Source organism: Pipistrellus hanaki (genome assembly GCF_964339955.1).
Source record: "Pipistrellus hanaki genome assembly, chromosome: 20".
NCBI classification, from domain to species: Eukaryota; Metazoa; Chordata; class Mammalia; order Chiroptera; family Vespertilionidae; genus Pipistrellus; species Pipistrellus hanaki.
In genome coordinates this window covers 1,042,024-1,063,939 of record NC_140522.1, presented here as the reverse complement: position 1 = coordinate 1,063,939, position 21,916 = coordinate 1,042,024, and the positions used below count along the sequence as shown (strand labels likewise).

The 21,916-nt window shown below is 55.1% G+C and overlaps 1 protein-coding gene across 2 annotated transcripts in view; it reads right to left on the bottom strand.

Moving 5' to 3' along the window:
- Positions 1-21,916, bottom strand: part of DENND1B (DENN domain containing 1B) — a 68,408-nt gene that overhangs the window by 4,762 nt on the left and 41,730 nt on the right. For both annotated transcript variants that reach the window (XM_084868562.1, XM_084868563.1), the window contains 9 exons: positions 20,373-20,498; positions 19,327-19,428; positions 14,082-14,172; positions 10,436-10,476; positions 9,192-9,260; positions 8,448-8,504; positions 7,671-7,778; positions 2,123-2,208; positions 775-991 (listed from right to left, as the gene is read on the bottom strand). In XM_084868562.1, coding sequence (XP_084724688.1) covers positions 775-991; positions 2,123-2,208; positions 7,671-7,778; positions 8,448-8,504; positions 9,192-9,260; positions 10,436-10,476; positions 14,082-14,172; positions 19,327-19,428; positions 20,373-20,498 — 897 coding nt within the window. The remainder of the gene's footprint in view (positions 1-774; positions 992-2,122; positions 2,209-7,670; positions 7,779-8,447; positions 8,505-9,191; positions 9,261-10,435; positions 10,477-14,081; positions 14,173-19,326; positions 19,429-20,372; positions 20,499-21,916) is intronic.

The following is a 21,916-nucleotide window of genomic DNA, read 5'->3' as shown; positions in this document are numbered from 1 at the left end:
GGTTATTACGTGGGTTCCATGTAGTTATTAAATGTATATTCAAAGTATGTGTTTCTGCCGAAACCGGTGTGGCTCAGTGGATAGAGCGTGGGCCTGCAGACTGAAGGGTCCCGGGTTCGATTCCGGTCAAGGGCATGGACCTTGGTGGCGGGTATATCCCCAGTAGGGAGTGTGCAGGAGGCAGCTGATGGATGGTTCTCTCTCATCGGTGTTTCTAACTCTCTATCTCTCTCCCTTCCTCTCTGTAGAAAAATCAATAAAATATATATTTAAAAAAAAAAAAAAAAAGACACCGTAGAATGAGATGGTCAGAAAGCTCTGCCTCTTGGCAAAAAGAATTTCAATTCCTAACCACCACTGCCAGGGTTGGCTGAGTAAAAGGGAAAACACTGAATCTTTTTTTTTTTTTTTTTGCTTCAATTAATTCTTCACGATCCAACATTATCGTATTTTTGAAGTCGGGACACGTACCCACGAGAGGTCCCACCCTTGTCCGAACTAAGACCGGGGTCTGTAGCCTCATCCGTCCACAGAGCCCAATACCCACAGCACCACGGCGGACGTGTCTCTGGAGAGCCACCTTTTTTTACGTAAACGTCTCCGAACGCCACGTCTTCCACACAGACCCGCCCGGGCCGTGGTGTTTGGTGGAAGAGCCGCCCTCCAGGGCCCCGAGAGCCGCTCTACCCACTGAACCACACCAGCCACGGGGGGCAGGGGGTGGGGGGGGTAGCGTGGGCCTCGAACCCGGCCCCAGGGGCGCCGCTCACTCACCCCGGCCGTGTAGTCGATGTCGTCCATGGAGCGGAAGAAGTCCAGGCTCTTGGCGGCCGCCAGCGTGCCCGGGTCCGAGCTGTGGGTGCTCAGCGTGTCCAGGATCTCGCCCAGCAGGTCCATCTCCCCCGCGTACAGCGCCTTGCCCCGCGGCTCCGCAGAGTCGTCGCTCTCGTAGGAGTCGGGCGCGGCCTCCTCCCCGTCCTCGGAGGACAGCCTGGGGGGCGGGGGGGACGCAGGGGACACGCTCAGGGGGTGGGGGCACCCGGCCTCTCGCCGCTCCCGCGCCAGGAACAGCAGGAAGACGGAGCCCCTGGGCCCGGCTGGCCCCGGGAGGGATGTCTCCACCAGCTCACACCCGGGAATTCCGAGCACCACCTGCCTGAAGAACGTGCAGCCGGGCCCCGCCGGCGGGTGCGGCTCACTGGATAGAGCGTCGGCCTGCGGACCGGAGGGTCCCAGGTTCGATTCCGGCCAAGGGCACATGGGTTTTGGGCTCCATCCCCAGGAGGAGGCGTGCAGGAGGCAGCCGATCCATGGTATTCTCTCTCATCATGGATGTCTCTCTCTCTCTCTCTCTCTCCCACTCTCGTCCTGTCTGACATCGATAAAATATATTTAAAAACACACACACACACACACACACACACACACAAAAAAAAAAAAGAGCCCTAACCAGTGTGGCTCAGTGGATAGAGTGTCAGCCTTCAGACTCAAGGGTCCCAGGTTCGATTCCAATCAAGGGCATGTGCCTTGGTTGCGGGCACATCCCCAGTAGGAGGTGTGCAGGAGGCAGCTGATCAGTGTTTCTCTCTCATCGATGTTTCTAACTCTCTATCCTCCCTGTGAAAAAAAAAAATCAAAATTTTTTTTTAAAGAACATGCAGCTGGGGCTGGCCTGTGTGGCTCAGTGGTTGAGCGACCGACCATCCAGGAGCCAAGAGATCAGGGCACCTGCTCAGGGTTCCACACTCGAACTCCAGCGTGGGGTGTGCAGGAGGCAGCCGATCCACGATTCTCTGTTATCACAGATGTTTCTCTCCCTCCATCCCTCTCCCACCCTCTCGCTCTAAAAATCAATTAAAAGATATTTTAAAAAGGAAAAAAGAACGTGCAGCCGGAGAGTCCACGGCGGCAGAGAGCCGGATGCTAGCCCAGGCCCTCCCCGCTCTCCCGGCTCCGGATTCACCCCCGGACGTGGGGACGGGCTCAGAGCATCCCTGGGGGTAAAACCCGATGCCCAGGGGTGCGGGCGGGGGGGGGGCGCCCTCTCAGAAGGTCTCCAGGGTAACCCACAGCGGCCGCCTCCAGCCCCGGGGCCGGGCGGGGCCTCGAACCCGGTACTGACTTGCTGGTGCGGTCCGCGTCCTCATCCTGGTCCCCGCCCGGCCCACCGTCGTCGCCGAGGCTCTTGAGGGGCCTGTGGATGCGCGCCTGCGGGAGGGACAGACGGATAGACAGACAGCGTTAGTAAGACAGCGAGTCTCCTTTCTCGTCACGTTTCAGAAGCGGTTTGATTTGCAAAGGAACGTGTTTGTTTGTTTTTAAATGCATGTTATTGATTTATTACAGAGAGGAAGGGAGAGGAAGAGAGAGTCAGAAACATCGATGAGAGAGAAGCATCGACCAGCTGCCTCCTGCACGCTCCCCACCGGGGATGTGCCCGCCACCAAGGTCCATGCCCTTGACCGGGAATCGAACCCGGGACCCTTCCGCCCGCAGGCTGGCGCTCCATCCACGGAGCCACTCCGGTTTCAGCTGCAAAGAAACATTTTTTATAACATCGATTTCAGAGAGGAAGGGAGAGGGAGAGAGAGAAACATCCCTGATGAGAGAGAACCATGGATCCGAGGCCTCCTGCCCGCCCCGCCCTGGGGATGCAGCCCGCCGCCCGGGCAGGTGGCCTGATTGGGAATCGAACCCTGACCTCCTGGGCCCTAGGTCGACGCTCAACCACACAGCCACACCGGCCGGGCGGTAAGGCACACTGTTAGAAGCAACGCGCATTCGGGGTTTTCAGTGTTACCCGATCAACGTGATGAGCTGGGCAGGAAGGAGGAGGAGAGAGGGAGGGGTTATGTGTCTCCACACTTACTCCCCCTCCCACTCACACTCCGAAAACAAATGAGAGCGCTGACCGGTGTGGCTCAGTGGATAGCGCGTCAGCATGCGGACTGAAGGGCCCCGGGTTCGATTCCGGTCAAGGGCATGGACCTTGGTTGCAGGCACATCCCCAGTGGGGGGTGTGCAGGAGGCAGCTGATGGATGTTTCTCTCTCATCCATGTTTCTGGCTCTCTCTCCCTCTCCCTTCCTCTCTGTGAAAAAAATCAATAAATATATATATATATATTTTAAATCAATAAAATGTATTAAAAACCAAAAAAAAAGAACAAGTGAGAGGACTGAACATGTCTATACGTAACCCACCCACCCAGTCGGTCGGTCGGTCGGTGGGTTGGTCGGTCGCTCAGTCCCTCCTTGTTCTGGGAATACTTGGCTTACAACCGATTCCATCAGCACTCAAGACAGACAAACATGGCAGCTGACTCGACACAAGCACCGCTGGCTTCCGTCGTGACTGAACCCACCCAGATCGTGTCTCTGCGCTTACGGGTCCCGCTGGCCAGGGACTCGGGTGCAATGGCTTCCGGGAGGCCACAGGCCCAGGTCACAGAACCACCACCCAACTTCCTGTCCGGACCACCCCCTGCTGCCCCTGCAGTTACCGCTTCTGCCGCCAGATGGCAGGCAGACCCCAATCCGGCAAAGGGCCTGGCCCATTCCATGCATAAGGGGGTTAGGGTAGGGAGTGTGTGTGTGTGTGTGTGTGTGTGTGTGTGTGTGAGGGGGGGGCGGTGATGAGAGATACAGGCAGAGGAACGGGCAAATATGTTTCTTTAGATTTTATAAAATTAAGATGCTTGCCAAAACCGGTTTGGCTCAGTGCATAGAGCGCCGGCCTGCGGACTGGAAGGTCCCGGGTTCGATTCCGGTCAAGGGCATGTACCTTGGTTGCGGGCACATCCCCATTAGGGGGTGTGCAAGAGGCAGCTGATCGATGGTTCTCTCTCTTCGATGTTTCTAACTCTCTATCCCTCTCCCTTCCTCTCTGTATAAAATCAATAAAATATAATGTAAAAAATCAATAATATATATATATATATATTTTTTTAATTAAGATGCATGTGACCTGTGATGTGTCTGAAGGCAGGTCCTCGGTCCCACTGTCCCCAGTTTAGAGTTGTGAGGCTCAGAAGTGTTACCTTGCTTACCCAAACCCCACCCAGCAAACCCCTGAGCTTATGCGTTTTGGGTTGCTAGGACTTGCATGAGATAACGTGAACTCTACGGGATGACAATGGCAGCAAGCTTAACCAATGCACGCCGTTCAGAATCGGAAAACAGCTTTAAAAGCACCCGTGCTATCATTTTTTGTTGACGGGAACTATAGCCACGTGCAAAGAGACCTCAATCCCGCTCAGACTATAATAAGATTCTATCAGCCCAGCTGGCGTGGCGTGAGCGTCGACCTGTGAACCAGGAGGTCAGGGTTCGATTCCCCGGTCAGGACACAGGCCCGGGTTGCGGGCTCCATCCCCAGCGTGGGGCGTGCAGGAGGCAGCCGATCCGCGGTTCTCTCTCATCCTGGATGTTCATTTCTCTCCTGCAGCACTCATCTTTCAAGGAAGGAAAGGATTGGCTCACGCCCACTAGAGGGCAGCCTTGTAACCCATAACTGAATCATATATGTTAACATGCTGGACATGAGTATTATTTCAACAATGAAAACACACACACACACACACACACAGGGGAAATAGCTTTCTTTAAAACCAACAACGTGGCACCACTAACTGTTCAATACCGGCCTCAAAAGAGCAGATTTAGAAACGAGAGGCGTCCGTATACATTAGACGGACGATGAGCTAAGGAAAGAGAGACTTCGGGACAGAGACGCTAAAAGGTGTTTCCGTGGAGACAGTTTTTCTGGGGCGCCTTCAAATGGGAGCATGTTCCCATAAGACACGTCCAAAAAATTGTTTTTATCGTCTAGAACTTGCTAACAGATTTCCTTATCTTTTTCTTTTTTTAATAAACATAGTTTTATTGATTTCAGAGAGGAAAGGAGAGGGAGAAACACCTAATGTGAGAAAATCATGGATCGGCTGCCTTCTGCACGCCCCTTACCCCCGGCATGTGCCCTTGACCGGAATCGAACCCGGGACCCTTCAGTCTGCAGGCCGACCCTCTATCCACTGAGCTGCACCGGCCAGGGCTCTTTCTGGACCAACCAATCAAGCAAAAAGCTATGCCACGGCCCGTGGTGCCGTGTTCTGGAATCTTCCCTGAGCAGGAAGCACAGCCGCCCATGACATTCGTTTTACGTCCGGCGTTCGCCGCGCGCCCACGGAGGGACGGGTGTCCTGCAGGCGGTGCTGCCGCCCGCAGCCCACGAGGCCCGCGCCTGGGTGGGTGGGTGGGTGGGTGGGCTGGAAAGAAACGGGGGCCCGGCCGGGAGAGGGTTAAGAGCCAGGCCTGCCGGGTGTCCAGGGTTCACCAACAGAGCCCGCCCTGCCCTGGCCTTGCTCCGGGCCAGCCATCTGCTGAGGCTGGTGTGCACAGCAGCGAAGCTCCCGCCGGTGGCACACGCATCCTGCTGTGTGTGTGTGTGTGTGTGAGAGAGAGGGGGGGGGAGATGCACACACACACACACACACACACACAGAGAAAGAGAGAAAGAGAGAGAGAGAGAGAGAGGGAGAGGGAGGGAGGGAGGGAGATGCAGACACACACACACACACACACACTGAGAGAGAGAGAAAGAAAGAGAGAGAGAGAGAGAGAGAGAGAGAGAGAGAGAGAGATGCAGACACACACACACACACACTGAGAGAGAGAGAGAGGGGGGGGGGAGGGAGGGAGATGCACACACACACACACACACACACTGAGAGAGAGAGAGAGAAAGAGAGAGAGAGGGGGGGGGGAGGGAGGGAGATGCACACACACACACACACTGAGAGAGAGAGAGAGAAAGAGAGAGAGAGGGGGGGGGGAGGGAGGGAGATGCAGACACACACACACACACACACACACACACACACACACACTGTTCCCGGACTCAGACAGGCTCCTGCGACCACAAACGCCTCCTTCCAGGGCTCTCCCCCGTCTTTCCTCGGCAAACACCCCCGGCCTCTGCCGGTCAGCAGCTCAGGCCGCACCGCGGAGCAGAGACGCGCCTACACCTCGGCCGCCAGCCCCGGGGTCCGGCTCTGACGTCCCACGGAGGAGAGACGGCCCGTCCGTGGCCGAGATGACGACGGACGCGCAGCTCCGACCCCCACATCCGCCCCGGACCCACCGGCGGCGGTGCCGGCCGGCCGGCCACGGGGACGCCCTCCCCGGGGCCCCGTTAGGCTGCACAGAGGCAGCGCCTAATTGGGAGCCGTCCCGGACCTGCCAGAGCCTCATCAGCGAGACGGAGCGGCCAGGCTAATTGGCACTGCCGGCTCGGCTCCCGCGGGGCGGGGGGCAGAGGGGGTGGGGTCGGGGGAGGAGATGAGCAATCGATGCCGGCCGCCAGGCTCAGGGGCTGGGAGCTCAGACAGTCCGGGGTCTGCGTACACTCATCCCGGGGACCTGCCTTTTCTCGCTGCTAAGCACACGCTCGGAGTGTCACCAGTCACCATCCTCCCTCCGGTTCACAGCTTGTGCAGGAAGGACAGATGGAAATTGGGAATTCCGGCCACGCAGGTCCGGGGAGCTGGGAGCAGGAGGCTGAGGCCAGGGCGCTCGGGGACAGAGACCGGCGAGTCTGGATCCTTAATTTCGGTAATTCCATGGACAACAAAATTGCATCCTCAAGGTCTGATAAGCCAAGAGGTTTCTTGATACAAGAAATACACACACACACACACACACACACTCTGAGTGGCCAGATTATTATGTGTACAGAGATAATAAATAACCTGGCCACTCCGTGTCTATCCTACAGAATAAAAGGCTGATATGCACATGGTCCCCTCGACCAGGAGTTCGACCAGCAGGCAGGCCAGCCAACCGCCCACGTCCCCTCCCCCTGGCCAGGCTGGCCGGACCCCACCCATGCACGGATTCATGCACCGGGCCTCTGATAGATAGATAGATAGATAGATAGATAGATAGATAGATAGAAATAGATACACACACACACACACACACACACACACACACTGAGTTGCCAGATGATGATGCTCTCTGAACACATAATAATCCAGCCACTCAGTGTGTATTCTGTAGAATAAAAGGCTAATATGCAAATTGTCCCCTCGGCCAGCAGTGCAACCAGCAGGCAGGCTGGCCGGCCAACCGCCCATGTCCCCTCCCCCTGGCCAGGCTGGCCGGGCCCCACCCGTGCACAAATTCATGCACCGGGCCTCTAAGAGATATATATATATATATATATATATATATATATATATATATATATATATATACACACACACACTGAGTGGCCAGATTATTATGTGTGTAGAGATCATCGTCATTTGGCCACTCAGTGCGTATATTATTTTGGTTTAGATGTGCTTGTATGGATGTCAGAGCGGAAGCAGGAGGGAGAGAGAGAGATAGAAACATCTGTGATGAGAGAGAATCACGGATTGGCCGCCCCCTGCACGCAAACAGCAAGAACCAGAGCGGGTGGCTACCCTGGTGGAATCATCCTCATCCTCCTCCTCCTCCTCCTCACCACCACTTAACATTGTGAACTAGTTATTTAAATACAGCTTATCGTTTTTAATTTTTTTTTTTTTTTAAGAGAGAGAAAGGGAGAAGGAAAGAGAGAAGAGACACGGGTCACCTCACCGCCTCCTGCGCGCCCCCTCCTGGAGGCCCGGGGGTGGGGCCGTACCTGGGTGAGCCTGCGCTTCTCCGGGCTTCCGGCCCGGTGGTTGTGCGAGGTGTAGACCGGCGTGTACTGCACGAACCCGGAGGCGGTCCGGTCCTCGTCCTCGTTCTCCTGCGCGCGGGAGAGAGACACGGGGTGATTTCTAAACGCTCCCCGGGCGACGGACAGACGCCAGGGGCCCGAGGCAGACGTACATCGCCGGAGAGAGCCCTCAGCTGGACGCCTCGAGGATCTACTTAGAAAACTAGGTTCCCGCCCACATGGATGCGGCTCAGCGGATAGAGCGTCGGCTTGGGGACTGAAGGGTCCCGGGTTCGATTCCGGTCAAGGGCATGGACCTTGGTTGCGGGCACATCCCCAGTGAGGGGGCGTGCAGGAGGCAGCTGATCCATGATTCCCTCTCCTTGTGGATGTTTCTATCCCTCTCTGCCTGTGTCCCTTCCTCTCTGACATCCATAAACATACCTACTTTTTAAAAAAAATATATTTTAAAATTCATAAAAAATGATCTGCGTTTCGGCAGGGCTATCTACCCAGGCCGTGAACCTTCTGGAGACAGCGCCTCCCGTGAGAGCATCTTGGGGCCGATGATAAAATATGCACGCGATGGAGAGACCCTGCAGAACGGCAGGCGGGTGTCCGGGGGGGCTGGTTATAAAAAGCCCATCCCGGGACCCGGGGCCGAGCGCACTTCCAAGGTCATTACCGAGGAGCATCCCGAGGGAGGGATCAGTGCGGCCTGAGCAGCGGGGGAGGGCAGAGGCGGCGGGGGCGGCATACCTTGTGTCTGAGCTTGCTTTTCACCTCCCGGATGCCCTGCTTGGCGTGGCTCTTGGCCTGGAAGACAAGAAGACAAGGGCCGGGCTCAGAAGGCGGCTTCAAGAGCGAGGACCCAAGCCCCAGCCTGTGTGGCTCAGTCGATAGAGCGCCGGCCTGCAGGCTCGGTTCCATTCCGGTCAAGAGCACGTGTCCGGGTTGCGGGCTCCATCCCCAGTTTGGGGTGGGGGGGAGGGGTGGGGCAGGGAGGCAGCCGATCCATGATTCTCTGTCACCATGGATGTTTCTCTCTCTCTCCCTCCCTCTCTGAAATCAATACAAATATGTTTAACAATAAAAGGATGCCAAAACCTGTTTGGCTCAGTGGAGAGAGCATCTGCCTACAGATTGAAAGGTCCCAGGTTCGATTCCGGTCAAGGGCATGTACGTTGGTTGAGGGCACATCCCTGGTAGGGGGTGTGCAAGAGAGGGGCAGCTGGTCGGTATTTCTCTCTCATCGACGTTTCTAGCTCTCTATCTCTCTCCCTTCCTCTCTGTAAAAAAATCAATAAAAATATATTTGAATATATATATAATGATACCCTTGGAGCAGCTGGGTTTCTTTGGTTCAGTGTGATTTCTGATGTCTGAACATCAGATTTAAAAGGAAAGTAAGGGCACATTCTAGACCCACAGGTCTCTCGGCTGAAAACACGCCATAACATGTGACGGGTGGAATGCTGAAGCGTCCGAGGGAGACTCACTTACGTATTTGTACGCGGTCCGCATCGCGGGGGTGGCTTTGGTCACGGCCGAGTTGAACAGGGCGCCCCCTTTCTGCAAAGGAAGCACAGACACCCGTTTCCAACCGCGGTTGACCAGATGGCCCCGGACACAAGCACGCGAGCTGCTGCAGAAAGAAAGCTCTCGCCACTGGCTAAGCGAAGGCCCACAGAACAGCCAGGAGGAGAGAGACGCACGGATCGGCGGCCTCCTGCACGCCCTCCACTGGGGCCGGCGCCCACCACCCGGGCCTGTGCCCTCGGCCGGGATGGAACCCTGACCTCCTGGTTCCTAGGTGGACGCTCCGCCACGGGGCCACGCCCGCCGGGCTCACCGTGGAAGGTGAAGCCCGCTGCAGGGATAAAGAAATCGTACAAGAGAAATCACAGCCCTCGCCGGTGCGGCTCAGTGGGTAGAGCGTCGGCCTGCGGACGGAAGAGTCCCAGGTTCGATTCCGGTCAAGGGCATGGACCTTGGTTGCAGGCACATTCCTAATAGGGGGTGTGTGTGCAAGAGGCAGCTGATGGATGTTTCTCTCTCATCCATGTTTCTAACTCTCTATCCCTCTCCCTTCTTCTCTGTAAAAAAAAAAAAAATCAATAAAATACATTTAAAATAAAAATATATCAAAACTGTTTTCATGTTGAGCCATCAAGTCTCAATTTGTGGAAGAGGGCTTTCTGTATTTGAAAATACAAACAAACATATTAAAAAAAAAAAAAAAAAAAAAAAAAAGACTGTCCCAGAAAGGATAAAATTCCCACCCAATCATCTCACTACTCCACCCAGTTCCTTGCTTTGGGACAGAATTCATGGGGGCAGTGGACTCTTGCTTTTTCCAAGAAAGCCATCTGTCCCCGGACCAAAGCTTTCCATCGGACATCGTATTCATAAAGACAAGCACAAGCCCTAACCGGTGTGGCTCAGTGGATAGAGCGTCAGCCTGCGGACTCGAGGGTCCCAGGTTCGATTCTGGTCGAGGGCATGTACCTTGGTTGCGGGCACATCCTCAGTAGGGAGTGTGCAAGAGGCAGCTGATCGATGTTTCTAACTCTCTGTCCCTCTCCCTTCCTCTCTGTAAAAAATAATCAATAAAATATATATATATATTTTAAAAAGACAGGCATCCAACAAAGACATTCCCATGGGAGGACATTAAACACGTTGGCTGACCCCCGCCCACAGACGGAGCCAGAGGAGGAAGGAATTCGGAAAGGCTCTCTCGTTACCTTGACCGTGTGGACCCACTGCTGATAGGACCTCGGGCTCCCTGGAGGAAGGCAGAAATGAGATGTCAGGCATAGCTGGCCAGAAATAAACCCGTCAGCCAGCACGTATCAGCGGCGGCGAGCACTGCCAGGAATGCAGTGAGCAGCATTTGCTTTTCTGCAGTGGGGTGGAGGGCAGCGAGGGATACCACGAGAAAGAATAAACTGTTCTAATTCTTCAAACCGTAATCGACATTTTTGAGCACAGATTTTTTTTTTCCTTCTCTCACGTAGGAAGCCAAGACGTTAAAAGGTGCTGTTAAGCCAAAGCCGGTGTGGCCCAGTGGGCGGAGCGTCGGCCTGCAGACTGGGATGTCCCAGGTTCGATTCCAGTCAAGGGCATGGACCTTGGTTGCAGGCACATCCCCAGGTGAGGGTGTGCAAGAGGCAGCTGATGGATGATTCTCTCTCATCGATGTTTCTCACTCTCTGTCCCTCTCTCTTCCTCTCGGTAAAATATCAATAATTTTTTTTTTTTTTTTAAAGAGATGCTGTTAAATTTTGTTGTTTCATTTCTTGAGTTTCTTCAGCTGGTCAACCTGGAAGCTCTGAAAGATCAGAGCCAGCTACTCCCTATCTAACCGAGCCGGCGTGACCTATGAACGTTGACCTATGAACCAGAGGGGTCACAGTTCCATTCCCAGTCAGGGCACAGGCCCGGGTTGCAGGCTCGATCCCCAGGGTGGGGCGTGCAGGAGGCAGCCGATCCATGATTCCCTCTCATCATGGATGTTCCTCTCTCTCTCTGCCTCTCCCCACTTCCTCTCTGAGATCAATAACAATATATTAAAAGAAAAAAGAATCTGGAATTTTGTGGCACAGGGCAAACAAGAGGTCCCTAAGAAAACTGCTTAAGATGGTAGGGAAGCATGGGGTATAATTTAGCTAGGAGCCTGTTTGTGTTTTTGTTTTTTTTTTAAAAAAAAAATGTCTAAAGGATGCCTGTCTCTTTAAATTTCGTGCTTTTAAGATCTAAGGCTCCTTATTGCCACAAAATTGAAGAGACAAGCACATTATTCTTTGAAAACCTTCTTTTTTGAAAGGCTGTTTTTCTCCTTAAAAAATGCAGCTGAGTGCCAAAAGGAAAAAAAAGAAGAGAGAAAAAAAGAAAAATCCCGAGACCTTCTGTTCGAGCACCAGGATTCTGGGAATAACCAGCATTTTTTGGAGGAAATTCTTCACATAGTTCTTGTTGGTCCAAACAGCGGCTTTCTCACACGCGGGGACGGGACCGCTCTCTGGCCTGCACGGAGGCTGCCTCTCCGGACGTGTTTGTTTAAATTCCAGGCCTCGGTGGGGTCTTCTCCCCAAACACGAAAACTGGTCTTAAATTGTCCGGGGCGGCCAAAAAAATGACACGAAAACGGATGGTTCGTTACCACCCTTTCAAATTCCTCAGCAAGAAGGAAAACAGGACTGCCCGGCTGGTGTGGCTCAGTGGCTGAGCGTCGACCTAGGAACCGGGAGGTCACGGTTCGATTCCCGGTCAGGGCACAGGCCCGGGGTGCGGGCTCCATCCCCAGTGTGGGGCGTGCAGGAGGCAGCCGGTCCATGGTTCTCTCTCATCATCGATGTTTCTCTCTCTCTCTCTCTCTCTCTCTCTCTCTCTCTCTCTCTCTCTCTCTTTCTCTCTCTCTCTCTCTCTCTCGTCTCTCTCTCTCCCTTCCTCTCTGAAATCAATTTTTAAAAATATGCCAAAGAAAAGGAAGAATTCAAAAACCTCTTGCATTTTCAAGAACAACAAAGGGGTGGGCATGAAGTTGCGCTGAAAACACAGCCTCCGAGTCAGGCGCCCGCTCTCCCCGCATCCCAGCGGTCGGCAAACTCCTTCGTCTCAGAGCCAGCTACCAACAGCACAACCACTGACATGTCTTCGGAGAGCCACCTTGTTTAAACGTAAACGTCTCCTGACGCCACTTCTTCCACACACACACTCCCAGGCCGTGGTGTTTTTGTGGAAGAGCCGCCCTCCAGGGGCCAGAGAGCCGCCTATGGCTCGAGAGCCGCTGTTTGCCGACCACTGGAGACCATCCATTTTTTAAAAATATATAACAATATATATTTTATTGATTTTTTTGCAGAGAGGAAGGGAGAGGGAGAGAGAGCTAGAAACATCGATGAGAGAGAGTCATGGACCAGCTGCCTCTTGCACACCCCCTACCGGGGATGTGCCCGCAACCAAGGTCCCTGCCCTTGACCGGAATCGAACCCGGGGCCCTTCAGTCCGCAGGCCGACGCTCTATCCACTGAGCCACACCGGTTTCGGCCCGTCCTTTTTTTAAACGAGAAGACCCACCGTGGACACGGTGGGGACCTGCCCTCCCGTGGAAAAGCCACCTGGCCTGGCTCTGTCACCGGGGAGGGGTCCCCCCCATCCAGCCACGTAAAGGCTCACCGCCCCCCCATCACTGTCACCGTGTCACCCGCCCTCCCGGCGGGGCCGGCAGCCCCACGGGCCGCAGAGATAATGAGACGGCGCTGGTGTCAGGGCCCCACAGACGCCTCCGGCCATGTGTCCGGGAGCTGACAACCCTTTGCTTGTCTGAGGTGGAAAGTAAAAAAAAAAAAAAAGTCTATTTTAACATGAAAGTTCCATTGAAGCTGATTCTCCTCCTTGCCCAGGAGCTGAGTGAGGGGGCAGGGAGGCGGGGGACTCCGGGTTCAGCACCTGCAGAGTCAAGTCCACTAAGTTTCTCCCCAAAAGTAAGTGCTTCCAGCCAAAAACCGGTGTGGCTCAGTGGATAGAGCGTCGGCCTGCAGACTCAAGGGTCCCAGGTTCGGTTCTGGTCAAGGGCACGGACCTTGGTTGCGGGCACATCCCCAGTGGGAGGAGGGTGCAGGAGGCAGCTGATGGATGATTCTCTCTCATCGATGTTTCTAGCTCTCTATCCCTGTCTATTCCTCTTTGTAAAAACTCAGTAAAATATAAAAAATTAAATAAAAAATAAATAAGTGCTTCCAGGGAAATTCTGTGCGAGCCAAGGCCCTCCCTCATGCCCCCTGCTGGGGATCGAATCCGCAACCTAGGCCTCTGCCCTTGACCGGGAATCGAACCTCCTGGTTCCTAGGTGGACGCTCAGCCACTCCCCCGCAGAGCCAGCCGGTGGGGCAGTCCTGTTTCCCGTTTAACAGACAGATGGACGGCTGCAGCGGCTCCTCTATGTCCGTGATGCAAAAACACATCTCACTTAAGAGTACAATTCGCCGAAACCGGTGTGGCTCAGTGGATAGAGCGTCGTGGGCCTGCGGACTGGGAGGTCCCGGGTTTGATTCCGGTCAAGGGCATGGACCTCAGTGGCGGGCACATCCCCAGTGGGGGGTGTGCAGGAGGCAGCTGATGGATGTTTCTCTCTCATCGATGTTTCTAGCTCTCTCTCCCTCTCCCTTCCTCTCTGTAAAAAATCAATAAAATATATTTTAAAAAAAAGAAATAGGGGGCGATCACCCGAACCATCGCCCCCGGAGGCTCCTCCTCGGAGGCGGGAAGGGGCCTCTGACACGTCGCCGGTTCAGGAGGAGATGGCGGGGGTCGAGGCTCCGCCGCCGCCGGACACGGGTGGACGGGGCCTCTGGAGGGCGGACCCTCCTCGCCGGACGCCGTCCTTACCTCCCGAAAACCCCCCCGACGTGATCTCCTCCTCGAAGGCGTCCGAGAACCCCTTCCCGGCGTTCAGCTTCGCCAGCCGCCCGTCGATGAACTGGAAGGGAAGAGAGAGAGACGGGGAGGGTCACGGTCAGGGCTCGCCGGAGGTAAGGTCACCAGATCGTCCCGCTTTTGGCGGACAGTCCTGATTTCTAGCAATTTTCTCCGCGTCCCGCGGCGTTTTAAAACAGTCCCGATTGTTGGAGAGATTGGAAACATTGGAAAGATTCTTCCCAAAAATCGGGACTTTTTTAAAAATGCCGCGGGACATTTCAGCCCGGATCTGGTCACCTTCCCCGAAGATTAAGTGCTTGCTTATATCAAAGGTGTAGGAACAGAAGGTACGCATAGAAACATAAATTACGCCGAGACAGGTGTGGCTCAGTGGATGGAGCATCGGCCTGCGGACTGAAGGGCCCCAGGTTCGGTTCCGGTCAAGGGCATGGACCTTGGTTGCGGGCACATCCCCGGTGGGGGGCGTGCAAAAGGGAGCTGATGGATGTTTCTCTCTCATCGATGTTTCTAGCTCTCTCTCCCTCTCCCTTCCTCTGTGTAAAAAAATCAATAAAGTATATTTTTTTTAAAAAAAGAAAAGAGCCAAAACCGGTTTGGCTCAGTGGTAGAGCGTCGGTCTGCAGACTGAAGGGTCCCAGGTTCGAATCCAGTCAAGGGCATGTACATTGGTTGCGGGCACATCCCTGGTAGGGGGTATGCAGGAGGCAGCTGATCGACGTTTCTGGCTCTCTATCTCTGGCTCTCTATCTCTCTCCCTTCCTCTCTGTAAAAAAAATCAATAAAATACAGTATATTTTTTTAAAAAAATAAGGAAGAAGAGAAAAGAAAAGAAAAGAAAAGAAAAGAAAAGAAAAGAAAAGATAAAAGAAAAGCAGTTGAAAGTGCTTGCAAAATTCGGCTCGCATGCATTCCAAGCTCGGCATTATCCCTCACACCGAGGGATGGCATGTGACGGGCTACGTATCATTTTTTTTGGGGAAAAAAAAACAATAAAAAAAAAACGAGGCGAAGCAGGAAGACAAATGGAAAGCCATCCGTCCGGACGAAGGGGATCACGCAGGCATCCTCGGAAAGGCCTTCACGGCCACAGGAGATTAAGCAGCGGGACTCCCTAAAAGGTTCTCCTCTCTGTGTTTACTGCACATAATCCACCCCTTTTACCGGGAGCGGCCGGCCCGGGTCCGAGGAGAGATAAATCCCCCGCTATCCGCCGACGGTGCGTTCCTGGGGAGGAGGGAGGCCGCGGTGGGCGCGGCTGACCCCCGAGGGGAGCCAGCCCACATCCATCACCGGCTGACGCCATGCCGGGCCTTATCGCCGGCCTGGTGGACGGCCCGCCGGCCAGGGACAGCCGGACGCCGACCACGCCGACCGGCACACGCTTCCTGGGGATGCTCATGCTGCCGTCGAGGATGGGGGCCTGGGGGCGCGCACCCCCACGGATCATAAACCCCAGCACAGACACAGGCCGCCCCCTCCTCCCGGGGGAAAGCTGGGACGGGGACGAATCAGGAATGCTGACGGGGAACCGTTCTCTCAACTCCCTTTTTCTATTTTGTAAAAAATATATTTTATTGATTTTTTTACAGAGAGGAAGGGAGAGGGATAGAGTTAGAAATATCGATGAGAGAGAAACATCGATCAGCTGCCTCCTGCACACCTCCTACTGGGGATGTGCCCGCAACCCAGGTCCATGCCCTTGACCGGAATCGAACCCAGGACCTTTCAGTCCGCAGGCCGACGCTCCATCCACTGAGCCAAACTGGTTTCGGCCCTTTTTCTATTTTTGACTCAATAACCCCCTCCCAAGTGGAGCTGGTTACGGGCCACACACCCCTCTGAACACTCCCCGGCATTTCACAGTGAGAGAAAAAATAAAAATAAAAGATAAGAACACGCTTGGCTGCCGCGGCATGGAGACGAATGGTGAAGGAAAACACAGCCGTGTGGGAAAGCGGCGGCTTCATAAAGGGCCTCAACCTGCCCCGCGGTCGGCAAACTCCTTCGTCCGCAGGGCCAAATACCAACAGCACAGCGACGGACATGTCTCTGGAGAGCCACATTGTTTAAAACTTAAACGTCTTCTAAGGCCACGTCTTCCACACAGACCCGCCCAGGCCGTGGTGTTTTGTGGAAGAGCCGCCCTCCAGGGGCCCGAGAGCCGTATGGGGCTGGAGAGCCTCGGTTTGCAGACCACGGGCCTGGACACACCACACCTCCAGGTGCCTTTTCAGCCCAGAGGGAAAATAACCACATTGCAAAACAAACACACACACACACACACACACACACACACACAAACCCACAACGATCTCCTATTAGCAGCCCTTCTTGGCCACGAAGGTACCAAGCTAATCAAATTCCAGCCTTGGAGAGAGAGAGAAAAATACACTTTGTAAGTGAGCCAGAAATCATTAGCAATTAAAAAAAAAAAAGTATTCTAAAAACACACACACACAACTTTCAAAATATACTCATTTCCTAGAGGTCTCTAAATGTCCCTTTCTTTAGGCTAAAAAAATAACAAAACCCGGTAGCCTGGACTTAAATACTTCACCTTATAAACGCTCCCTAAACCTGGCAGGTTAGTGAAAACCACGCTAACGTGTTCCAATAAATTGAGTCATCAGCTCTTTACGGGCACCTGCGAACGGCGGGAGGTTCAGCGACGCGCTGTACACACACATTTCAAGGGCATGGACCTTGGTGGCAGGCACATCCCCAGTGGGGGGTGTGCAGGAGGCAGCTGATGGATGTTTCTCTCTCATGGATGCTTCTAACTCTCTATCCCTCTCTCTTCCTCTCTGTAAAAAATCAATAAAATATATTTAAAAAATAAAAATTTTAAAAAAGTGTGAAAATGCGTCCTTGTGCTGATACCCCAGCAGAGACAGGGTCCCCATCTCCCGCCTGGGCCACATGACACGTGTGGTCCTTTTCCGCGCCGGGAAACACGTGTGTGATGATGATACAGCTGCCGCCTCACATGCATTCCGGCAGCCGATGTGTCTCACACCCCCACTCATGCACGCGCTGATCTCGGCTATAAATTACCCGCCGTGAACAACCAACTACGTGTTTCTTAAAAAAAAAAAAAAGATGAATAGGAAGGTGTGGAGATTTATCAGAATTTATTGTTACGTTAAAAGCTTTCTAAAATCTCCCGGAATCTCCGCGGACATGAAAGGGGGCCCGCGTTTGGCTTCTGACCCGTCTCTCTGATCCGGTGTCTTGTGGACGTCGGAGAAAGTAGGTCAGAATGCAGCACAGACAGGCTCTGGGGATTCTCTCTACGCAGCACGTCCTTACACAGAGACCCCAGGTTTAAGATGACAGACACCAGGCCCGGCCGGTGTGGCTCAGGGGTTGAGCGTCCACCTAGGAACCAGGAGGTCTGGGTTCGAGTCCCGGTCCAGGGCCCATGCCCCCGGATTGCGGGCTCCATCCCCAATGCGGGGTCGGCAGGAGGCAGCCGATCCAGGATTCCCTCTCCTCATGGATGTTTCTCTCTGTCCCTCTCCTTTCCCTCTCTGAAATGAATAAAAATACATTTTATTTTATTTTTAAATATATTCTATTGATTTTTTTTTTTTTTTTTTTTTTTTTTTTTTACAGAGAGGAAGGGAGAGGGATAGGGAGTTAGAAACACCGATGAGAGAGAATCATCCATCCGCTGCCTCTTGCATACCCCCCACCAGGGATGTGCCCACAACCAAGGTCCATGCCCTTGACCGGAATCGAACCCGGGACCCTTCAGTCCGCAGGCCGACGCTCTATCCACTGAGCCACACCGGTTTTGGTTAAAAATGCATTTTAAAATGGGTAGAGGGGGTAAAAAACCAACACAGGCGCTGCTGAGGGACCCCCGGGTGAGAGGCCTGGAGAGAGAGGCTGGAGTCTCGGGAGGCAGCGGCCTAAAGGATGGAGCTGTCAGGGTGCGGGCTTAAGAAGCTGTGTCTGGGCTGCTTTCCAAGCCCGTTATCTGAGGAGGAGCCGGTCCAAATGGGGCCGCTATCGCCCGGCTATATTCTGTTTATTTCTCGGTATCGGGGAATGTGAGCGCCGGCCGCCAATGCCGGGACATGGCAGCTGACTCACGGGAAGAGGCCCAAGGAGGCTGAGGAGTCGACCATCAAGAAAAACACAGCCTTGCCGAAACCAGTGTGGCTCAGTGGATAGAGCATCGACCTGCGGACTGAAGGATCCCAGGTTCGATTCCGGTCAAGGGCATGCACCTTGGTGGCGGGCACATCCCTGGTAGGGGATGTGCAAGAGGCGGCTGATGGATGTTTCTCTCTCATCGATGTTTCTGACTCTCTGTCCCTCTCCCTTCCTCTCTGTAAAGAATCATCAATAAAATATATTTTTTTTAAAAAGAGAAAAAAAACACAGCCTGCTACTGGGGAATCTGGAAAAGTGTGAAAAACAGGTTTGTTTGTTTTAATCTTTTTTTAAAAAAAATGTATTTAATTGATTTTTTTTTTTTACAGAAAGGAAAGGAGAGGGATAGAGTCAGAAACATCGATGAGAGAGAAGCATCGACCAGCTGCCCCCTGCACACCCCCCACCGGGGATGTTTATCTGGCCCCATGGTGGGCAATCTCATCCATCCACAGAGCCAAATACTAATAGCACCACGATGGACATGTCTCTGGAGAACCACATTTTTTTTAATGTAAACTTCTTCTAATGCCACGTCTTCAACACAGACTCGCCCAGGCCGTGGTCTTTCGTGGAAGAGCCGCCCTCCAGGGGCCAAAGAGCCACCGGTGGCTCTCGAGCCGCAGTTTGCCGACCACAGATCTGGCCCGCGTTAGCCTTTGAGTTTGACAGGCTTCAGTCCGATCTCCTACCCGCCCGCTCCGTCCTTGAACCCCGCCTAGAATCTGACCCTCACAGCTCCCTGTGCCCACAGACAGGGGTACGGCCGCCCCCGGACAGACCAAGGCACAGAAGGGCGCTAACCCCCCCCCCCTCACCTGCTAATCTGACCCTCACAGCTCCCTGTGCACACAGACAGGGGTCCGGCCGCCCCCGGACAGACCAAGGCACAGAAGGGCGCTAACCCGCCCCCCCCTCACCTGCTAATCTGACCCTCACAGCTCCCTGTGCACACAGACAGGGGTCCGGCCGCCCCCGGACAGACCAAGGCACAGAAGGGCGCTAACCCCCCACGCGGGGGCCCCACCCTCACCTGCTTGAACAGCTGCAGGTTCACGGCCGTCTCCAGGAACTGCTTCATGGGGCCGGAGCGGTGCCTCACGAAGCTCTCCTCGCAGAAGGTCACGGGCTCCCCCTGGGGGGAGAGAGAGAGAGAGAGAAGGTCAGGGCGTCCCTGGACGGGACACCGGACAGCCACGGGGTCCGGCCTGCCTGCCCCTACGTGAGCCCATCCAGCTCGGACAGGGCGGACTCCTACACAGGTGCGCGTTCCTTCCCATAATGCCGGCCTCCAGGGGGATCAGCCGCTGGGATGGGTCGGGGGCAGACACAGACTATGGGGGACTGACTAGCTACGACCTCACAGCCCCGGCAATGGGGCCCCACCCCCGCCCGCCTGGCCTCCCTCCCCAGGCCTGTAACCCCTGCTTCCCCAGGCCCCCTCTGTCCTCCCACCCCATAGAAGCAGCTGGCTCCTGGGGGGCCGCAGAGCAGATTGCTGTGGGGGACCTGCTGCTGGGGAGGTTCAGGGTTCGATTCTGGTCAGGGCACAGGCCCAGGTTGCGGGCTCGATTCCCCAGTGGGGGGCGTGCAGGAGGCAGCTGATCCAGGATTCTCTCTCCTCATAGATGTGTCTCTCTCTCTCTCTCTTTGCCTCTCCCTTCTTCTCTGAAATTAATTAAAACAAATATATATTTGCCTAACCGGTTTGGCTCAGGGAATAGAGCGTCAGCCTGCGGACTGAAAGGTCCCGGGTTCGATTCCGCTCAAGGGCATGGGCCTTGGCTGCGGGCACATCCCCGGTGGGGGGTGTGCAGGAGGCAGCTGGTCGATGTTTCTCTCTCATCGATCTTTCTAGCTCTCTCTCTCCCTCTCTCTTCCTCTCTGTGAAAAATCAAATATATATATTTTTTTTCAAGCTTCATATTTTATTTTAATTTAATAGATCTTCGTTGCCCAGGTCATTACAATTGCTCCTCTTTCTCCCTCCACAGCTCCCGCTCCGAGGCCTCCCCCGCCCTCCGCCCTCTCCCGCCCCGCACTGTGTTCTTTAAAGCCGACGCGGGCGGGAGGGCTCACCGGCTTGTACCGCAGGGCGTCCCGGTAGCAGCCGAACAGCGCGGCCTGCGCCCGCAGGAAGGCCCGGGCCACGCCGTCGCCCGTGGCCGTGGACTGCTTCTTCAGCTTGCTCTTCAGGGCGGAGACCTGCGGGCAGAGGGGCGGCACGGTCACCCCGACACCGGCCCCCCGACACTCCCGGCCCCCGGGAGGCACGGTCACCCCGACACCCCCGGCCCCCCGACACCCACCGTCCCCCAAGAGGCACGGTCACCCCGACACCGGCCCCCCGACACTCCCGGCCCCCGGGAGGCACGGTCACCCCGACACCCCCCGGCCCCCCGACAGCTTCCGGACCCCAACACCCACCATCCCCCAAGAGGCACGGTCACCCCAACACCGGCCCCCCGGCAGGCACGGTCACCCCGAAACCCCTCGGCCCCCTGATACCCCTGGCCCCCGGGAGGCACGGTCACCCCAACACCAACCCCTGGGGGCACGGTCACCCTGACACCCCCCGGCCCCCCAACACCCCCAGCCCCCGGGAGGCACCGCCCGGGACAGAGAGGGCATCACGGTCACCCGACACCGGCCCCCGGAGCCCTGACCGGGAATCGAACCGTGACCGCCCGGTTCCTCGGCCAGTGCTCACACCACTGAGCCACCCAGCCGGGGGAGAAGGGATATTTTTTTATTTCCTGTCGCCCGGGGTGTCCCGGCTCCTCTGGCCGAGGACGGTTGTCAGGAAGGGCCGGCTCATTAGCACCGACTTTGAATCATGCTAATGAGGCGGGCACACAGCCTGCAAGGCCAGGCCAGCCCTGCAGGTGACATTTCCCGGGAAAAGCCACCGTCCCTCTGATCTGCTCAGAGGGGAGGCCCCGCGGGGCCCAGTTACGCCCCCTCGCTCCGGAGGAGGGACGGAGCCGGGATGCCCACCCTCCGGCAGCGGGAAGGCCGGGCGGGGCAGGCTGCCTGCAGGAGCTGGTCTCTCCGCGTCTGCCAGGCTCCCCGGGTGCCCACGGAAGTTGATTTTATGCTTTAAAAAAAAAAAAAAAAAAAAAGAATCTGCCGAGACCGGTGTGGCTCAGTGGATAGAGCGTCGGCTTGGGGACGGAAGGGTCCCGGGTTCGATTCCGGTCAAGGGCATGTACCTTGGTTGCGGGCACATCCCCAGTAGGGGGTGTGCAAGAGGCAGCTGGTCGATGACTCTCTCTCATCGATGTTTCTGGCTCTCTATCTCTCTCCCTTCCTCTCTGTACAAAATCAATAAAATATATTAAAAAAAAAAAAAAAGAATCTGCATTTTATTTCAAGTGTGAGTTGGAGCAGGGAGGGCATGGGATGCGATTAGCATTCTGTGTCACTTGTTTAAAAAGATACTTGTATCGATTTCGGAGAGGAAGGGAGAGGGAGAAGGAGATAGAAACATCCCACCGGGGATGTGCCCGCCACCAAGGTCCGTGCCCTTGACCGGAATCAAACCCGGGACCCTTCCGTCCGAAGGCCGACGCTCCATCCACTGAGCCACACCGGTCAGGGCTGCATGCTGACTCTTAAATGCA